At 58.4% G+C, this 17,255-nt stretch overlaps 5 protein-coding genes across 5 annotated transcripts; all 5 read right to left on the bottom strand.

Moving 5' to 3' along the window:
* Positions 1 to 207: 207 nt before the first annotated feature.
* On the bottom strand, positions 208 to 1,413 carry LBRM_14_0440 (conserved hypothetical protein; the record flags this gene model as incomplete). Its single annotated transcript, XM_001563286.1, has 1 exon — positions 208 to 1,413. One exon carries the CDS (start codon positions 1,411 to 1,413, stop codon positions 208 to 210), a length of 1,206 nt encoding a protein of 401 aa, XP_001563336.1.
* Positions 1,414 to 2,709: 1,296 nt separating this feature from the next.
* Positions 2,710 to 5,241, bottom strand: LBRM_14_0430 (conserved hypothetical protein; the record flags this gene model as incomplete). The annotated part of the gene is made up of 1 exon (XM_001563285.1): positions 2,710 to 5,241. The coding sequence occupies one exon, from the start codon at positions 5,239 to 5,241 to the stop codon at positions 2,710 to 2,712; it is 2,532 nt and encodes an 843-aa protein (XP_001563335.1).
* Positions 5,242 to 6,496: 1,255 nt separating this feature from the next.
* LBRM_14_0420 (conserved hypothetical protein) lies at positions 6,497 to 9,703 on the bottom strand (the record flags this gene model as incomplete). The annotated part of the gene is made up of 1 exon (XM_001563284.2): positions 6,497 to 9,703. One exon carries the CDS (start codon positions 9,701 to 9,703, stop codon positions 6,497 to 6,499), a length of 3,207 nt encoding a protein of 1,068 aa, XP_001563334.2.
* A 538-nt stretch (positions 9,704 to 10,241) lies between these two features.
* LBRM_14_0410 (conserved hypothetical protein) lies at positions 10,242 to 10,820 on the bottom strand (the record flags this gene model as incomplete). The annotated part of the gene is made up of 1 exon (XM_001563283.1): positions 10,242 to 10,820. The coding sequence occupies one exon, from the start codon at positions 10,818 to 10,820 to the stop codon at positions 10,242 to 10,244; it is 579 nt and encodes a 192-aa protein (XP_001563333.1).
* Positions 10,821 to 13,656: 2,836 nt separating this feature from the next.
* Positions 13,657 to 14,592, bottom strand: LBRM_14_0400 (conserved hypothetical protein; the record flags this gene model as incomplete). Its single annotated transcript, XM_001563282.1, has 1 exon — positions 13,657 to 14,592. The coding sequence occupies one exon, from the start codon at positions 14,590 to 14,592 to the stop codon at positions 13,657 to 13,659; it is 936 nt and encodes a 311-aa protein (XP_001563332.1).
* Positions 14,593 to 17,255: the final 2,663 nt, after the last annotated feature.

Genomic DNA, 17,255 nt, shown 5'->3' with positions numbered 1-17,255 from the left:
CTGCGCGCTTATGTGTCGCATGCGCCTGTCCGTCATCTTCCTCGCCAATACCCCCTTCTCCTTTCACCTCTCTCCCGCGACGCCTGCACCTGCGCCTGACGACCGTGTGAGCCACTTGCTTGTGTTCTCCCCCTCATCTCGTTGAGGTTTGTGGGAGAGATGGGCAGGGGGAAAGAGAAGGAGTCGGGATGCACGAAAGTGGAGGCCTCACTCGACGACGCGCACCTTGGTGAGCAGTTGCACCACCGCCATCACCTCTTCGGCCACGCGCAAGAGGTAGGGGTCTTCTCTCTCCGCCAATACCGTGGCGTACATATCGGCGTCGTCATCTCTTGTCTCCATCGTTGTCGGCGGCTTCAATGATGCGTCGCCTAGGATTGCCGTTCCGGCGCATGTCGTATCGACGAGCGCTGAGGTAGATAGATACGCGGACGCGGCAGCGCCCCCGTACATGCGCTTCCACTCACGCAGCAGCGCAGGTAGGTTGATCTCCACCTCCACTTCGAATGTGGCGGTCTGTGTGTCGCTCCGACCGACGCGCTCTGCTCTTCTCTCCGGAAAAAACAGTGCTGGTGTCGGGATCACCGAGCCAACACCGAACGTGGTCGTACCCGTGACCGCCGCGGGTGATGAGGGCGCCCCCACGTCCTTGTCAAGGTAGGAGCGCATATTTGGGGGTGGGTACCACCACACATCTTGGCTGAGGGTCGATTGCGTTATTTGAATGGAAAAAAAAGGCCCCACCGGAATGCACATGCGCGAACGGAAGCGCGACGCTTTCGCCCTCTCGTTCGTTGCATCCGTCAGCTCAACCGGAACAGTGGCCTCCTTAGAGAGAGCAAAGCGCACGTCAGCGCACCAGCCTGGGCAGCACATGTCCACCACGGCCAACCGGCTCTTGGTTTCGGCCGACAGCACCGTGATACCGTGGGTGAGGGACAGGGGATTGTACAGGGGCGCCTCAGAGTTCAAGGCGGGTGCCTTCACGCTGTCTGCGCGCATGGTGGGGGCCACCTCGTGTAGTCGTTGGTAGCGACAGCGCAGTCGTTTTCCATTGGAAAGAAACACGTGTACGTCAACTTTCCCGCTTTGTGGGTCCATGTCGTGCCGCGCGGCAAGGCCCGCCTCTAGCAAGGCCACCTGCATCCCGTAGAGCAGCGGTTGTGAAATGCCTGCATGAAATTGGTAGATATTTCGTGCTGTCTCATCAATCAAGGCTGGCGATGCTACGGCAATGGGTATGTCTAGCTGACGTGCACGAGTGTGCGCCAGGATGCTGCCGAGCCGCACCTCCAGCTCGACTCTTGTCAAGGAGGGTGCGTGGTGCTGTTCCTGTAAGCCGCGCAGGAGTACACGGGCCACATTGCGAACCAGAGGGTCCCGGTACCGCGGCACGCGTTGCAAACCTCGCATGTATGCAGGGGATTGGCAGGCAGCTGGGGAGAGGGGTGGGGGATAGCGAGAGAGAGGTCGATGTGATGGGGACACACACACACACCGATGGACACTTTTCTCGTCTGTTGGCTACATACGCGTGATAAAACAGCTCTGAGGAGGCGAGAGGTGATGAGAAGGGGAAAGAAATGAAATGCACACTCATGCTCAGGAGTGGGAGCAGCAATCTGTGCTCACTTCTTGTCTGTCCCTCTCCAACACTCGCACGTGTGTATCTCTGCTGAGCGTTGATGGAGAGCGGAGAGGTAGGGGTGGGGAAGAGATGGAGAAGAAGGAGAAGGCTGTATTTCTGCTTGTGCGTGTAAGTGCGGAGTGGCAAGACGTGCGAGATGCACCTCTTGCCGACCCGTTTCAGTGAGAGAGAGAAAGAGCAGCACCCTTCCCCTTCTTTCCTTCCATTCAGGCGTTCATTGTGTGCCTCTGCGCGTGCGTGTGTGTTGGGGTTCGTGATGTGCACAAGTCTGAACTTACGCGTGCTGTTCCACATTCGTGGCACAGTGGGAAGACCTCCCGCACCGCCCTCAGACTCCCTCCTTCTTTCTCTCAGCGGAACGAGTGGTGGGAGAAGAGGGAGAGGGAGGGAGAGAGAAAACAAAGATGGGGTCTGGGCGCTTTCTTCTCACGCACCCCCCTCTCTCTCTCTGTGTGTGTGTATGTGTGTATCCTTATTCAAGTTTGAATTCCTCTTGATAGTTCGTCCCCCATACTCACTCGCGCGCTGAACACACGGCGTCTCGTTATTGTTTCTCTACTCCAACCAATACGTGGACGCAGCTCAGGTGAGAGGGTCAATATAGCGGGAGGGGTGTGTGTGTGTGTGGTCCACGAAGGAGAGGAGGAGGGATGGAGACTTCTATGATCTCTATCAGAGGCGAGCTTTAAAAAGGACCCGCACACAGGATAACCACGTAGCCAAAGCTCTATTGTGCACATACACCGTAGTTGTGTGTCGCTTGTCTATGTGTGGCTGCGCAGGCAGTGATCATGCTGCGGACTACCGCCACCGTCCCTCTTCGCCCACCAGCCGCATACACACAGGCAAGGACACGCATTCACCCACACACGCGCACTCCGTGCACTCCCGTCTTCTATTACTGGCGTTGTATAGCTGCCCCGAGGACTTGGAGGTGTGTGTGTGTGTGTCTGTGTGCAGGGGGGAGGGTAAAAGAGGGAGGAGGGGCACCGCATCTCCTCGTCACTTCCTCTTTCGGGTTCGTCACCCCTCCCTTCGGTCTCAGACCAGAGGGAGTGGCTCTAATACTCGTAGCGACCAGCAGCGCCGAAGCGCGAGCCACTGCTACTGCTACTGCTACTGCTCAACGTCCGGAAGGGCTTGACAGCCCCGGACACTGCTGCCGGCGCTGGCACCGGCACGGTGGCAATACTCGGCACTGGAGCTGGTAAAGACCAGCTATTGACACTGGTGGTGTTACCGCTGGTGCTACCTGCCACAACCGGCACCGGGAGGGGCGGTGCGTGAGAGAGGGGGGTGTTCGTCATACGAAGAGGTTGAACGGACGTCGGGTGAGGCACGGAGGGTTCCGGCACTGTGGCCGGGGGCGGTGGGCTGTTGTGCGTGCTGCTCACAGATGGCGATACTGTCGAGAGTGGCGCTGTGTATGAGTACTGCTGCGTGGGGCTGCTGCTGTCGCGTGCGGCGGGCGGCGGAGTAATCGGGAGTAGCGCTGGCGTCGCAGCTGCAGGCACAGAAGTGCGAGAGGAAAAGTACGACCCTACGCCGAGTCCGGGGGAAGAGACAGGAGGGGCAAGAGGGCCGGTAGAAGTCGTCGATGGCAACGGAATCGGTGCCACAGAGGTTGATGTCGCCGTTGCCGTCGCAAGTGCGGCACCGCCAAATACGCCTGTGCTTGTCAGGGTCGATAGGGTCCACGGTGTCGCGCTGATGTGAGAGAGCGAAATGCCTGGGGGCCCTTTGCTGACCGCACGGTGCGGAGGCAATGTTGAGGTGGATGTGAGGCTGGAGTTGGTGCTGCTCTCTACCCCGTGGTGCGGTTTCGGATGCACCACTAGCGGCTGAGGAATGCTTACGGACGGCGTGGGGGTTGGAGCTGCAGGTGCGCCGGCTTCAGTTATGGCCGCCGTGGTGGGAGAGGGTATCGGAATGACGGCGGTGGATAAGCCTGGGGCTGAGGGTGTCGAGGGCTGAACTGCTGGCGGGTGCTGCTGCTGCTGCTGAATGCCGTAGCTCGGTTGCGGTGCTAGAGAGCTTGACCGCAAGGGTGATTGAGCGGTAAGCGAGGGCATCGCTTGGATCAGCGGCGCCGCTGGGGAGGTTGATGCAGGCTGCGTTGAAGACGACTGTGAGTGCGAGGGTGGTGACACAGGGGAGGGTGCCGTCACACCTGTCGTATAGTCACGCTGCTGCTGTTGCTGCGGTGGCGGTGGTAGTAGTGGTGCTGGGGGCGGTGTCGACGGCGGTGTGAGAGAGGGGACGGCTTCGGTGGTGGTGGACTGTTGCTGCTGCTGGTGTTGGCGTTGCTGTGCGTTCTCCAGTTCCGCTACCCATGCAGGCCACGCACCAGCGGGGACGCCAGTAGATGCAGTGATGCAGGGACCAGGGGTGGACTGTGGAGGTGGCGGTGGCGCTTCGCTGAGCACTGTTGACGCTGCAGACGACTTGCTTGCCCTCAGCGCTCGTATCTCGGCCTCCAAGCTCACCAGTTGGCGCCGCAGTGCGTTTTCCGAGGCCTCACGCTGGCAGGAGAGGTTATAGTTCATCATCGCGCTGATGTCCGGCACGACCGGTATACCTTGCAGATGCTCTGGAATTGTGTTCACTGCGCTTTCGGTTGTTGTCGCAGACGGCGCCGCGGTCGCACTCGAAAGCGGCGACGGCGGCGGCAGTGAGGGAGAAACGAGCGGGTGCAGGCTTGTACTGGAGGGCGCCGACGCTGGCTTCTGTTCCTGTTGCTGTGGTGGCGGGGATGTTGGCTGAGACCGCGAGGCACCCAGCATCATAAGTATCAGGTTCTCACGCTGTTGCCGCTCCATCACCTCCTTGTCTCTTTCTAACTGTTCCACACGGTGGCGAAGTTGCTGGAGCGTCTCAGCATCCCCGGCGGCTGCGATGCAACCACCAGCAGCAGGTGGGATGGAAGACGCTGGGTGGTTGCCGTAAGTTGGGCCGCCGCCGCCGCCAATCGCGATTGGCGGCGGGGGAGGGGTGGCAGTGCCTGCGACCGGCGAGTTTGTCGACCTCGCTGTCGTGTTATGCCTCTTGCGCAGGTGCGACTGCATGGACTCGGCCTTGTGGTACTCATCCCCGCAGTACGGGCAAATGTACAAAGTCGCCGGGACGCCGGGGGCAGCAGCAGCAGCAGCACCGCTGCCGGTCACCCCGCGCGCCAACGCTGCATGCACGTTGTACTCGTACGCCAACAGCGTGCGCCGCTGCGTCTTGGCCTGCTTCTTCAGCAGGGCGGTCTCGTCGGAGAGCCGCTGGAGAAGCATCTCCCGCTCATGCGCAGTGGCCTGCTGCCCCTCCATACGGTCGTTCAGCTTGACGTTGATGTTGGCGAGGATCTCCTGTGAGTAGACCAAGTACTGGATCACCACTTGGCAGAGCTGAAAGAGGTGCAGGATGTGGTCCGGCGTGAGGAGGGCGGCCTCATCGCGTGTCACACGGGAGAAGGCGATGTTCTCGATGATGCGCTGCAGGGTGCCCACGTTGGTGGACTTCATCAGTCGCTCAACATCAATGGAGACGAGGATGCCCCAGTCAAGGCGCTCGTTTCCCTGAACAAATTGAAAGGCAGTGGTGGCCATCTTCTCACGTGAGGGGTTACGTGTGGTGGTCCACCTCCACGCTCGTTTACGGCAGGAATATCTATAATGCTTCTATGCCTTTGGCTATGTAAGCGAGCGCCTAGGTGCTTCTCTCCTCTCTCCCTGTCGAAGAGGTGATGGGTAGAAATCGGCTTTCCAAGCAGGCAGGAAGAAAATGGTTTCACACAGATACCCTCACCCTCATCTACAGCCAGCTGACCTGGAAGCTATAGCACCGCTAGTGAGGTAGGCGAGCACCTGTTCTTCGGCACTAGACTTCTCTCGGTCTCCTCTCGTTTGTGTCACGGTATGTGTGTGTGTGTGTGTGTGTGTTGCTCGTTTTGCCTTGCGCTTGCAACGGCGACGCTGATGTCTGCCAGTCGTGCGGGTCAGCGACTAAGAGGAGGAAAGGAAGGGCGCAGAGGGAAGGAGGGGTGTCCATCTAATGCAAAGGTCGTTGAAGAATGCTCGGGGAGGCCATGTGAGCTGAAGTAGTTGCAGCAGAGGGCCACACACACACACACACACACCCAAACGACAGGAAGAGGTCGCTGCTTTTCTCACCTCCACAATAGCCACCCACTAATGACCAACGCCCACACACGCGGATGCTTCCCACTATATGTGCATGTAGGCCTCAGTATGAGGGCGTCCATCGTTCCTTGGTTTGGCCACAGGAGCAGACCTCAGTGGGCATGCACAGGGACAAGATGTGGCTGGTGGTGGTGATGTGGTGGGAGGTGGGAGAGAGAGAAGGGAGGGCCTGGGGGTGGAGGGTGGAGAGCGAGGGGAGCTCAACTCACCACATCACACCCCTGCCCATCATACGGAGACTACGACACACACACACACACGCGCACACACATACACCCACACCCCCCCACACACATACGCGGCACGGACGTGGGTGCGCTTTGCCTTATGTGGAGGTGTGTGTGTGTGTGTGTGTGTGTGGCTCAGGAAAGCGAGAGGTCAAAAGACAGCCGAAAAAGGGAACACCACCGCCACCGCAACAACGGCGTGGCCATTTTCACCAATTGCGCTTAGACGACCGCCTTTGCTTAGTCGTTTCTTTTTAGGGAGAAATGTGGGACAAAGTAAAAGAGCCGGCGTGGTAGCGCGAGAGGCGGAGGCGAGGAGGATGGGAGGAGGCGCGGGTAGTGGGCCCATATGCACTCGGCGCGTTCTGCAGCACCATTTGCCGAGACCATCCGCTACGCCACCCCGCCTTCTCACACTCTGCGCTACCGTCGCCCTACGAGGTAACAAAGGAAAAGACGCCGGAGTCGCGCTCAAGCAACTGGACCATGCGCGACGTGCCCACCAAGCGGTTCAGCTCGTGCGTGTCATAGCGGCAGTAGAGTGTCATTGTGAAGGCGTTCGGCGACGTCGACACGAGCCTGTTTGCGAGGGACGCGTAGTACTCGGGGAACATTGGCGGACTGTAGAAGAGGAGCGCCTCTGCCAGCTTCACAAAGTAGCGCTTGAAGTAGTAGAAGCGCTCCGTCACGAGCAGGACTGGGCGCTCGAGGTCAGAGAACTGCCCAAGAGCCTTGCGCTGCTGCTTTAGCGAGGTGTACTCGCACAGTGCCACGTAGCTCTCACGGTACTCACGGTGGAGGTAGTTGCGCACGCGCACAAAGTCGAAGTACGAGGGAACAAAAATGATGACGCGGACGTCGCGCTCGGCCATGGCGTTGATCTTGGTCTCGTACACCTGCTTCGTAAAGAACTCAAAGCGGTCCTCGTCGACGGTGGCCAGCGAGCCTGGGTCGAAGCGGATGAAGTGTTGCCGCACCGGCACTAGCACCCGTGACAGCACACCGGGGTCGGCGCGGCGCTGCAGCAAAAGTTTCCCTGAGTTGTTCACAGAGGCGGTGCGGAAGGTGGCCAGCATTGTCGCGTTACATACATCTGTCGACATGATTGTCTGGCGGTGGCGGCCGCTCTTGCCTTCCAGCACCCACGCGTAGACGCGGCGCAGATCAGAGAGGCCGTGCGTGGTGTCGGTCGGGCGTTTGTTCAGCAACTCCAGCACAGCCGTGACGTGCATCCAGTTTTGTTGAAAGAGCATCTGCGCGTCCTCGAGGAGGCACACTTCGATGGAGGAGAGGGAGACGAGAACGTCACCGTTCTTCTCGATACGGCGGCGCAGGCCGAGCGGAGAGCACAGGAGCAAGTCGCTGTTGAGGGGGTGCGAGTAGACGTGCACCCGCTCCGGCTCCAGCCGCAACCCTACACAGAAGGAGTCGTCGATGTTGCCCTCGAAGGCGCGCTGGTAGTCGCGCGGCCGCCGCTTGAAGGTTGGATCGACGGCCTCCTCAATCTCCGTAAAGTCCTGCTCGAACATGGCCAGCTTAGGGCACCTGGACGGGTCGGCTTGCAGTATGGACACTAGTGAGTAGACAAACTTGTAGGCGTGGTTGCGCAGTGGGCACAACACACACAAACGTGTCTTGCTGAAGCCACGGTCACGAAGCTCGAGCTCCTGGTCATCGGTGTCCAGATTGTGCTCTTGCTGCTCGCTGTCGGCCTCACAGCAAATTCCATCAGACTTCGTCACTTCCTTCTCTGGTTTGTTTTGCTGACTGACGGGGGCCTTGCCTTTTGCCTGCCGACCCCGGTTTCTCGTAGAGCTCTGCTGTGTGAGCCACTTCGCATCAGCAGAGAAGGCGTCGCTGTCCAGAGTGCCTCCGTTGTGTCTGCGTTGCCTCTTCTGCTGGTCACGACAGCGACGCCTTCTCTGCGCCTCCTGGCGCTTTGCCAGGAGGGTGTCATGCGCTAGCACGACAGACCGGGCCTTGAACCAGTGATTGAGTAGGTGCAACGCGAAGATTTCGCGCCGCGACTCGCTGTTCTGCCAGCAGTGCAGTGTGTCAAGCAGGTCCGCGTAGCCTTGCAGCAAATCTAGCAAGCCACGCTCCTCCGCGGTAAATGTGGGTACGTTTCGGCCTGCACGGAATGCCGCCCACTTCTCCCACAACAGAGGATGGAGGTACGGTGGGCACGCCGTCCATGGCTCTGCTGCCTGAGGTGCTGACGGCGATGGCAGTGACGCAGCACACTGCTGCACATCAAATGGCGCGTGCAGCAGGTGCTGCTGCGCGTGCGCCGTGGCGAGTACTGCAACGTTCTCCGGGTGCACTGCGGCGAACTCCTCCGGAGAGGCAAAGAAGATGCCCAACTCCTTCTTATCTTTAGTCGTCTTCAGGCGTTCAGCGGCGCGCGCCTGAAGACGCTTGTTCGACTCGGCCAGCAGCTCCAACGCGGCATGCGGTACTGGCAGTGGCTTCAGCGGTGTCTCGTCAAGCGCGCCGTGCAAATTGAGATGATACTTGCGCACCCACTCATCCCTCTCTGTCAACACAGAACTGCTGCTGTTGTCCTTCGCGCCGTTAGCCTCACCAACAGCGCCGCACTGCCGCAGGATAGAGACGGTGCTTGGGTTGAACTGGAAGCTTTGCAGCAGAAGGCGCTCTTGTGAATCCGTTTCCCGTTCCTTCCCTGCCGCCGAGTCATCGTCTTCGTCATCGACATAGATATCCTCCCGCTCTTCACCCTCCTCCTCCTCCTCCTCGTCTTCCTCCTCGCCGTCGTACATCATCGCATCATCGAAGAGATCCGCTCCGTCATCGTCATCGTCGTCTACTTCTTGAGCGTCTCCATCGCTCCTCTCGAGGTCGAAGAGCGGATTGTCGTCGTTTTCACTTTCCTCATCCTTGCCGACACTGTCGCCGTCATCGCCACTGTCGTCCATGTCCATGAGAAGGTCTGTGTCAACGACGTTGTCGGCGTCATCCGTCTCCTCCCCAAGCTCCGTCACTTCCTCACCATCCGCACCTTCGTCGTCGTCGTCGTCGTCGTCACCGCTGCCGCTGACAGCACCCAAATAGAGTCGCCAGTCTTCGCCGTCCACATCCGCGTCGTCGTCGTCGCCGCACGCGGCGCTCGCTTTCGCTTGGGCACACTCATGACGAGCGCGACGCCGCTGCGGAGGTGGGCGACGGTTTTGCTTTCCTTTCGTCGAGAGCGATTCCCTCGCGTTTGCATCGTCACTGTCGTCATCTCCGCAGCTGTTCCATCCATCTTCCACTTTCTCATCCTCGTCGGCGTTAGTGTCATCGCGGCGTGACGCGGATGTCGGTTGCCGGCGGGAACGCTTATACGATGCGGCTTGGGGGTCGGAGGACGAAGTTACCCCCAGCATCTTCTGCAGCCGCCGCAACGACTTCGTCTGGCGGTACTCCTCCGCGTCCGAGTCTGTCGATGGTTCGTCGTCGCTGGAGCTGCTTACCTCCGCGAGCTGCTCCGCCTCGCGCTTCGCCGCGTACAGCTCCACCCGCTCATTGTGCTTGCGCCGCCTCTCCTCCTTGGATGCACCCTTGGTGCCACGCTGCTTGCGTGAGGAGGCGCGCTTCTCCTTCGCCTTTAGCCTCCGGAAGAAACCGCTGGGCCGCCCCATGAATTGGTCTTTTTCTCCCTCTCTTCGTGGGGCCTCTCTTTGTGTGTAGTCGATGGCGTTGATGCGCGCCCCCAAATGTGTGCGCGTATGCGTACAAGAGAGTCGTGCGCGAGATGGAGTGGAAGAGAGAGAGAGAGGAAAGGGGGGCGGGTGGGGGGAAGGGAGAAAGATGGGAAGGGTTTTGAGTGGAGGAGGAGGAGGAGGAGAACACACCAGATACAGACAGACAGTAGGAGGTGCTGGGGGATTCAGTGCCGCTGTCATTAGACGCAGCTCCTTGGAGAGGAGACCAGGAGTGTGTGTGTGTGTGTGTGTGTCCGCAAGACGTAGGTGGGCGAAGTCCACTGGAGGAGAAAATCGGGACCCCCGATCTAACTACTGAGGCGCACCAACACTTAGCAGAAGTACTCGGGAGGGGCTGCCCGAGTTCCCTGCCCCATCATGCGTAAATGTTTACTTGCGAGGACGTCTCTACCCGCTCTCGCCAGAACGGAGCTGACCCCCGGGTGGCACACCACACGCAGAAGGAGAGATGCTCCTATGATTCTTGCGCACTTGCTGCCGTCATTGCCACCGCTGCCGCCAGCGCACGTTGCTGTGCATTCACAGTCTCGACGGCGCAGCGCAACACGCGTCTGTATGCCTCCTGGCACTCTCGCAGGGCACTAGAGGGGCACTCACTGAAGTAGTAGATCGGGTCTGGAGGAGAAATATCGGCCTCTTCTTCTGCAGAGTTGGATGACGGAGATCCTTGCTGTGGCTCAGCTGCTCGCACTTGTTGCCTCCTTCTTCGTTTACCGTTTATCAGCACCATCTCCCACGCATAACTGCAGCTGTCCACTCGGGCGGCCTCATTGTTTTCACCACGGCGAGTCTCCTCAGAGCCACTTGGCGAGGTAGTGACAGGCTTCCGTGTGAGAGACACAAGGGCCTCGAGAGTGCCTTGCGCTGTGGGCACCGCATCAAAGGATACGAAGCAGCCCCGCGTTGACTCCTCCTCCCGCTGCGCACTCGTGAAGCCGAAGGCGGCCTCGCGAAGCGTGTCGTGAAGGCGCTCGCGCACTTCCTCCAGCTGCTCCAGCGCGGCGAGAAGGGCGGCATCTCGTGGTGCTGCCATCGACGACAAGGATGGGTGTGATTTCGATCGACGTGTAGTCTTTCGTGGTGCCTATGAAAAAGGACCCCAACGTGCCCGTGCGTGTACACCGCCACACACACACACTCGTGCACAGTCCATCACGCGCATGAAGGAAAATGGACAGTGAGGGAGGGGGAGAGAAAATGTATGATGTGAAGGGTGCACAGGTAGTAGCGGAGGGGGGAGGAGGGGGAAGGGGCTTCTTAACAACCGTCGAAAGGTGCGAGAAAGCCAAGCGGATGCATCTGCGAACACCTAGCCGCACTCCTACTTCCTCTACTTCGCCGTGCATCACCGTGCAGGCGTGGGCCCAACGTGAGCACACACACCCACACGCACACACGCAATTCTGACCGCACCACCCCCTAACCTTTTCTAGAAACCCACTTTGGACGCGGGCATCGCAGCAGTGCTACAGATTCAGGCAATGGAGGGGGCGGTGATCCACCGAATGGCGTTCATCTTTTTTTTTTATGTCCATATTTTTTTCGATTTTCACTAGAGTGTGCCATGTCAGGTCTACTAGAGCTCACTGGTGGTTCGCTCGACGAGCAGAAGTTCACAGACGAGTACACGCACACACACATACAGACAGAGAAACGCATGGGCGAAAAGCATACTTCGTTGCACGTCTACCGCGAGTGTCTCCGTGCCCTTCCTTCTCTCTTCCTAGAGCTTACAGCAGCGAAAAGCAAGAGGAAAGAGGAGCAGCCGGGAAGCACACGCTGACCGAGACGCAGTTTAATCCTCACTATGCATTTTCCCTGAATTTATTCAGCCTGTCCATACTCTGTCACTGTGCACCGCTTAAACGCTACACCACCCCCCGGCTCGGCCACGCGCCTGCCCACTCATCGGAGCACGGCCCCCTGCCTCAAGCTCTACCCACCCACCCCCGCACCACTAGGCAGCGAGGGCCGGGCAGGATGCGCTCGAGTCGCGCTGACACTCTGCCCGCCATACGGGTGAGACAAGCCTGCTCACTGCCGCAGGCCGCCCCGACGCAGCGCCGTCCAGGGCCTCGCCGCCGACACCAGTCGCGATGCATCGTTCTGACCTCCCCACGCTGTAGGTGCTCGACGCCCTGTTCGGCAGCAGGGATGGCTGGGCATTGGCAGGGATAGAGGGGAGGAGTTGCGTGGGGGTGCCACGCGCTGGGGGATGCGTCCCCCGTCATGAGTTTTTTGTTTCAGTTGAGTGCGACAAGAACGAACAATGTGCGAAAGAGGGGAGGGAGGGTTTCAGTGACCGGTAGACAGAGAGTCCCCACGCCAAACGCACGTTGGCAAAGGCAAGCGACAACGCCTCGCTTCCCCCGCTCTTTGTACTCCTCAATGTCCCCCTTCCCCGCTGCTCTCCCTCTCCCTCGCGTTCATCTCTACAACAAACCCCACCACACACCCATGTATGTGTATACCTACACATACACATAGAAACCCTTTGCAGGCTGTGATGGAGGAGAAGCAGAGGGGAGGGGGAGGGAGGGAGGCAAAAGATACGTAGTAGCAGTAGGAGGAAGAGAGGGGAAAGAGGAGCGGAGATGAGGTGATGAAGGGAGTCGGCTGCGGGGGAAAGTCAGACGTTGAGACCAGCACGGACACTGACAGAACAGAACAGAGCAGAGGAGAAAGGGGAGGGGCGGGGGAGGAGTGATCGCAGAAAAGGAGAAGAGAAAAACACCTCAATGGACGCTAAACACAGCGCGCGGGAAGTGGCGGTCGTGCATGTGTGCGAGGGGAGGGGAGGGGGATGTAGGGAAAGCACAAAACTTACGTTGCTATGAAATCGCTTCAGCAGACAAAAAGAGGAGCTCCATGGAAAGAGGGGGAGTTGTGTGTGTGTGTGTGCGTCTGCGGCAGCACGCACAGTGGGGAGGGAGGGGGCGGGGGTCCATGTAGGTATAGCAAAGTCAGCAAAGAAAAACCCCAAAGGGGGCAAGAGGGAGAGGCGGGAAAGGGGCGAGAGAGCGAGCGAGCGAAGAGAAAGTGAGCCAGCAGAGAACACAGACACACAGGGAATCAGCAAAAGGAGGGGGGGGGGCAGTAGACGGAGAGGATGGATACAAGAGATGGTGTGTGTGCGCGCGCGCGCGGAGGCGGCTCTGAAGAGAGAAAGGGAAAGAGAGAAACACAAGGAAAAAAAGGCGAAAAGGTAGGGGTACAGCAATGCGGTAAAGTAATGCACGAAAGCGTAGCGAGGGCATTACACGGGAAAAATTAGTAACAAAAATAACACCAAACAAACGTCGCAGGCGAAAGAGACACGGGAGAAGCGAGAGGAGAGGAGAGGAGAAAGCGGGAGGGGTGGGGATATTGCGAGAGCAGCGTCTCTGTGAGCGTGTGCCCGTGTGCTGCAAGAGAGAGAGAGAGAGACATGGCATGCGGATTTCAACCTCGATGCTCTTCTCCTTTCCTCCTCTTCTCTCTTTGGCTGTTCATTTTTTCGATCTAAGACACCCCCTTTTACCTCTTTTCACTTCGTGGTGAGGGGCGGTCTTCGCACTCCACTACTGCTGTTGCTGTGCCCCCCTCTCTCGCGTATCCGCACTTTCAGTGTTGACTGGTGAATGTTGATTGAGCAGCTCTCCCTCCTTCACCACCATCGACTCCCGCCATACAAGCCTCGACTGGTACACGCACGAGCGCCCGTGTATCAGCACCTGTATACACGCACGCACACACGTACGTAGACATGCACGCCCCAGTGCATTCACACGCAGATGGGGAAGCGAAGGATACAAAGCCACCGTGTTGACGGCAGGGATGCACCAAGGCGCAAGAGCTCCTCTTTCCCCATCATGCGTTCATCTCAACCTCTAGTTCTCCATGAGATTGTACACCTCCTTCTTTTCGCCGAGCTCAACCGTCTCATCATTGCTGCCGTCATGTTGCTCATCCATATCGTTGTTGCCGGCATCGTTATGCGCGTTCAGCAGCTCCAACGGATTGGTGGTGGTGGCGAAGGTGATCCTAACGAAGAGGGCACCGTTTTGCGAAAGGTTTTCGTCTACCACGTGGCGCTCCACCAGCGGCATCGGGGCCGACTCGCCATCATTCTTTTCTAAGGTATAATAGGGGTCACCATCGGCGTCCACGAGTTCGATGGTGTGTGGCGGGATGGTGCTCTTGCGGCAGAAGAGGAAGATAATATATGCGAATACGTCCTTATGGTTGTACTTGGCCCTTGCATTGGAGCTTTTGCACTTGGTGTCGAGTCGTACCACAATCAGTGAGTTGCTCAGGTAGAAACCTCGGGAGGAGTAGGGGCACAGATACTGCTTGCACAACTTTGGGATCTTCCACAAAACGGTTACCTTATTTTCATCACTCTCTTTATCCACAGTGAGCTTGTCGTTGTCGAAGGTAAAAACCACAACCAACGTGTCGTCCTTGCCGAGGAACTCCTTCATGTCGTTTAGGCTACACACGTTCCAGTGACCGCAGCGCTCCGAGTTCTCGGGGATGGTGTGGGCCGTTTGCTGACGCATGATCTCTTCCTGCACGTTCATAAAGAGGTACGAGTACTTCGGAACTGGCGGATCCTTGAAGTGGATGTAGAAGCCGATGTCACCGGCTTTGCTCAGGGACAAGTGTAGGTGAAATTTCACATTCCTGAAGCAAATAACATTCTCGCTGTCAAGGACCGTGCCGGACGCGTGGCTTGAGAAGTTGTAGATTGTCCAGGTGAAATTGCGCCCCGTGTGGTCCGTCGGCTTGAAGATGCCAACACGATCTTTGCCAAAGAGGCCCATTGCTACTCAGGTGTGTACCGTGTACTGTACGTGCGCACGTGAGAGAGAGAGAGAAAGAAAGCGTCTGACAGAGAACGTGGGTATTGTTGGCACGCGTGTTGGAATGTAAGGGGGTAGGCCCAGCTATAGGTATCTCCGGCTATAGCTGTATCTACGTGCGTGTGTGCGTGTGCGTCTCTGTATAAAGAGGGGTGGTGAGAGAGAGAGAGGCTTGGGGGCTCGGTTGTGTTTGTGGTCACAGCAAACTATCACAGCACACACAAGAATAAGGCAAGGACAAGAACAGTGGAGGAAGGGGGATGGGAGGGGGTAAATGACTGATGGCGGCGGTGGTGATACAGAGAGTGAAATATAGGTGATGGGGAGTGGGAGGGGTGGCGTGCGTGTGCCGTGTGCGCGTACGTATCAGTGTTGAAAGGGTTTCATTGCGTTGCATAGGAGTCGGTGGAGAGGCCATGCAGTGGTGGAATGGGGAAGAGGGGCGGCTATCCGCAGCGCGCACTTCCCCATCACCGCCACGCAAAGGCACACATCAGCGCACCACACTATACAGAGATGCACGTCAAGCATCGCTGCCCCTTGCAGACGTGGGAGAGGGGTGATCTTGTTTTTTTCCTCAATTTCTTCAGCCTGTCCATACTCTGTCACTGTGCACCGCTTAAACGCTACACCACCCCCCGGCCCGGCCACGCGCCTGCCCACTCATCGGAGCACGGCCCCCTGCCTCAAGCTCTACCCACCCACCCCCGCACCACTAGGCAGCGAGGGCCGGGCAGGATGCGCTCGAGTCGCGCTGACACTCTGCCCGCCATACGGGTGAGACAAGCCTGCTCACTGCCGCAGGCCGCCCCGACGCAGCGCCGTCCAGGGCCTCGCCGCCGACACCAGTCGCGATGCATCGTTCTGACCTCCCCACGCTGTAGGTGCTCGACGCCCTGTCCGGCAGCAGGGATGGCTGGGCATTGGCAGGGATAGAGGGGAGGAGTTGCGTGGGGGTGCCACGCGCTGGGGGATGCGTCCCCCGTCATGAGTTTTTTGTTTCAGTTGAGTGCGACAAGAACGAACAATGTGTGAAAGAGGGGAGGGAGGGTTTCAGTGACCGGTAGACAGAGAGTCCCCACGCCAAACGCACGTTGGCAAGGGCAAGCGACAACGCCTCGCTTCCCCCGCTCTTTGTACTCCTCAATGTCCCCCTTCCCCGCTGCTCTCCCTCTCCCTCGCGTTCATCTCTACGACAAACCCCACCACACACCCATGTATGTGTATACCTACACATACACATAGAAACCCTTTGCAGGCTGTGATGGAGGAGAAGCAGAGGGGAGGGGGAGGGAGGGAGGCAAAAGATACGTAGTAGCAGTAGGAGGAAGAGAGGGGAAAGAGGAGCGGAGATGAGGTGATGAAGGGAGTCGGCTGCGGGGGAAAGTCAGACGTTGAGACCAGCACGGACACTGACAGAACAGAACAGAGCAGAGGAGAAAGGGGAGGGGCGGGGGAGGAGTGATCGCAGAAAAGGAGAAGAGAAAAACACCTCAATGGACGCTAAACACAGCGCGCGGGAAGTGGCGGTCGTGCATGTGTGCGAGGGGAGGGGAGGGGGATGTAGGGAAAGCACAAAACTTACGTTGCTATGAAATCGCTTCAGCAGACAAAAAGAGGAGCTCCATGGAAAGAGGGGGAGTTGTGTGTGTGTGTGTGCGTCTGCGGCAGCACGCACAGTGGGGAGGGAGGGGGCGGGGGTCCATGTAGGTATAGCAAAGTCAGCAAAGAAAAACCCCAAAGGGGGCAAGAGGGAGAGGCGGGAAAGGGGCGAGAGAGCGAGCGAGCGAAGAGAAAGTGAGCCAGCAGAGAACACAGACACACAGGGAATCAGCAAAAGGAGGGGGGGCAGTAGACGGAGAGGATGGATACAAGAGATGGTGTGTGTGCGCGCGCGCGCGGAGGCGGCTCTGAAGAGAGAAAGGGAAAGAGAGAAACACAAGGAAAAAAAGGCGAAAAGGTAGGGGTACAGCAATGCGGTAAAGTAATGCACGAAAGCGTAGCGAGGGCATTACACGGGAAAAATTAGTAACAAAAATAACACCAAACAAACGTCGCAGGCGAAAGAGACACGGGAGAAGCGAGAGGAGAGGAGAGGAGAAAGCGGGAGGGGTGGGGATATTGCGAGAGCAGCGTCTCTGTGAGCGTGTGCCCGTGTGCTGCAAGAGAGAGAGAGAGAGAGACATGGCATGCGGATTTCAACCTCGATGCTCTTCTCCTTTCCTCCTCTTCTCTCTTTGGCTGTTCATTTTTTCGATCTAAGACACCCCCTTTTACCTCTTTTCACTTCGTGGTGAGGGGCTGTCTTCGCACTCCACTACTGCTGTTGCTGTGCCCCCCTCTCTCGCGTATCCGCACTTTCAGTGTTGACTGGTGAATGTTGATTGAGCAGCTCTCCCTCCTTCACCACCATCGACTCCCTCCATACAAGCCTCGACTGGTACACGCACGAGCGCCCGTGTATCAGCACCTGTATACACGCACGCACACACGTACGTAGACATGCACGCCCCAGTGCATTCACGCAGATGGGGAAGCGAAGGATACAAAGTCACCGTGTTGACGGCAGGGATGCACCAAGGCGCAAGAGCTCCTCTTTCCCCATCATGCGTTCATCTCAACCT

The sequence above is a fragment of the Leishmania braziliensis genome, chromosome 14, assembly GCF_000002845.2.
Source record: "Leishmania braziliensis MHOM/BR/75/M2904 complete genome, chromosome 14".
In the NCBI taxonomy this organism is placed as follows: Eukaryota; Euglenozoa; class Kinetoplastea; order Trypanosomatida; family Trypanosomatidae; genus Leishmania; species Leishmania braziliensis.
The sequence above is the reverse complement of the archived record's forward strand: the minus strand, read 5'-3'. Positions and strand labels throughout refer to the sequence as shown.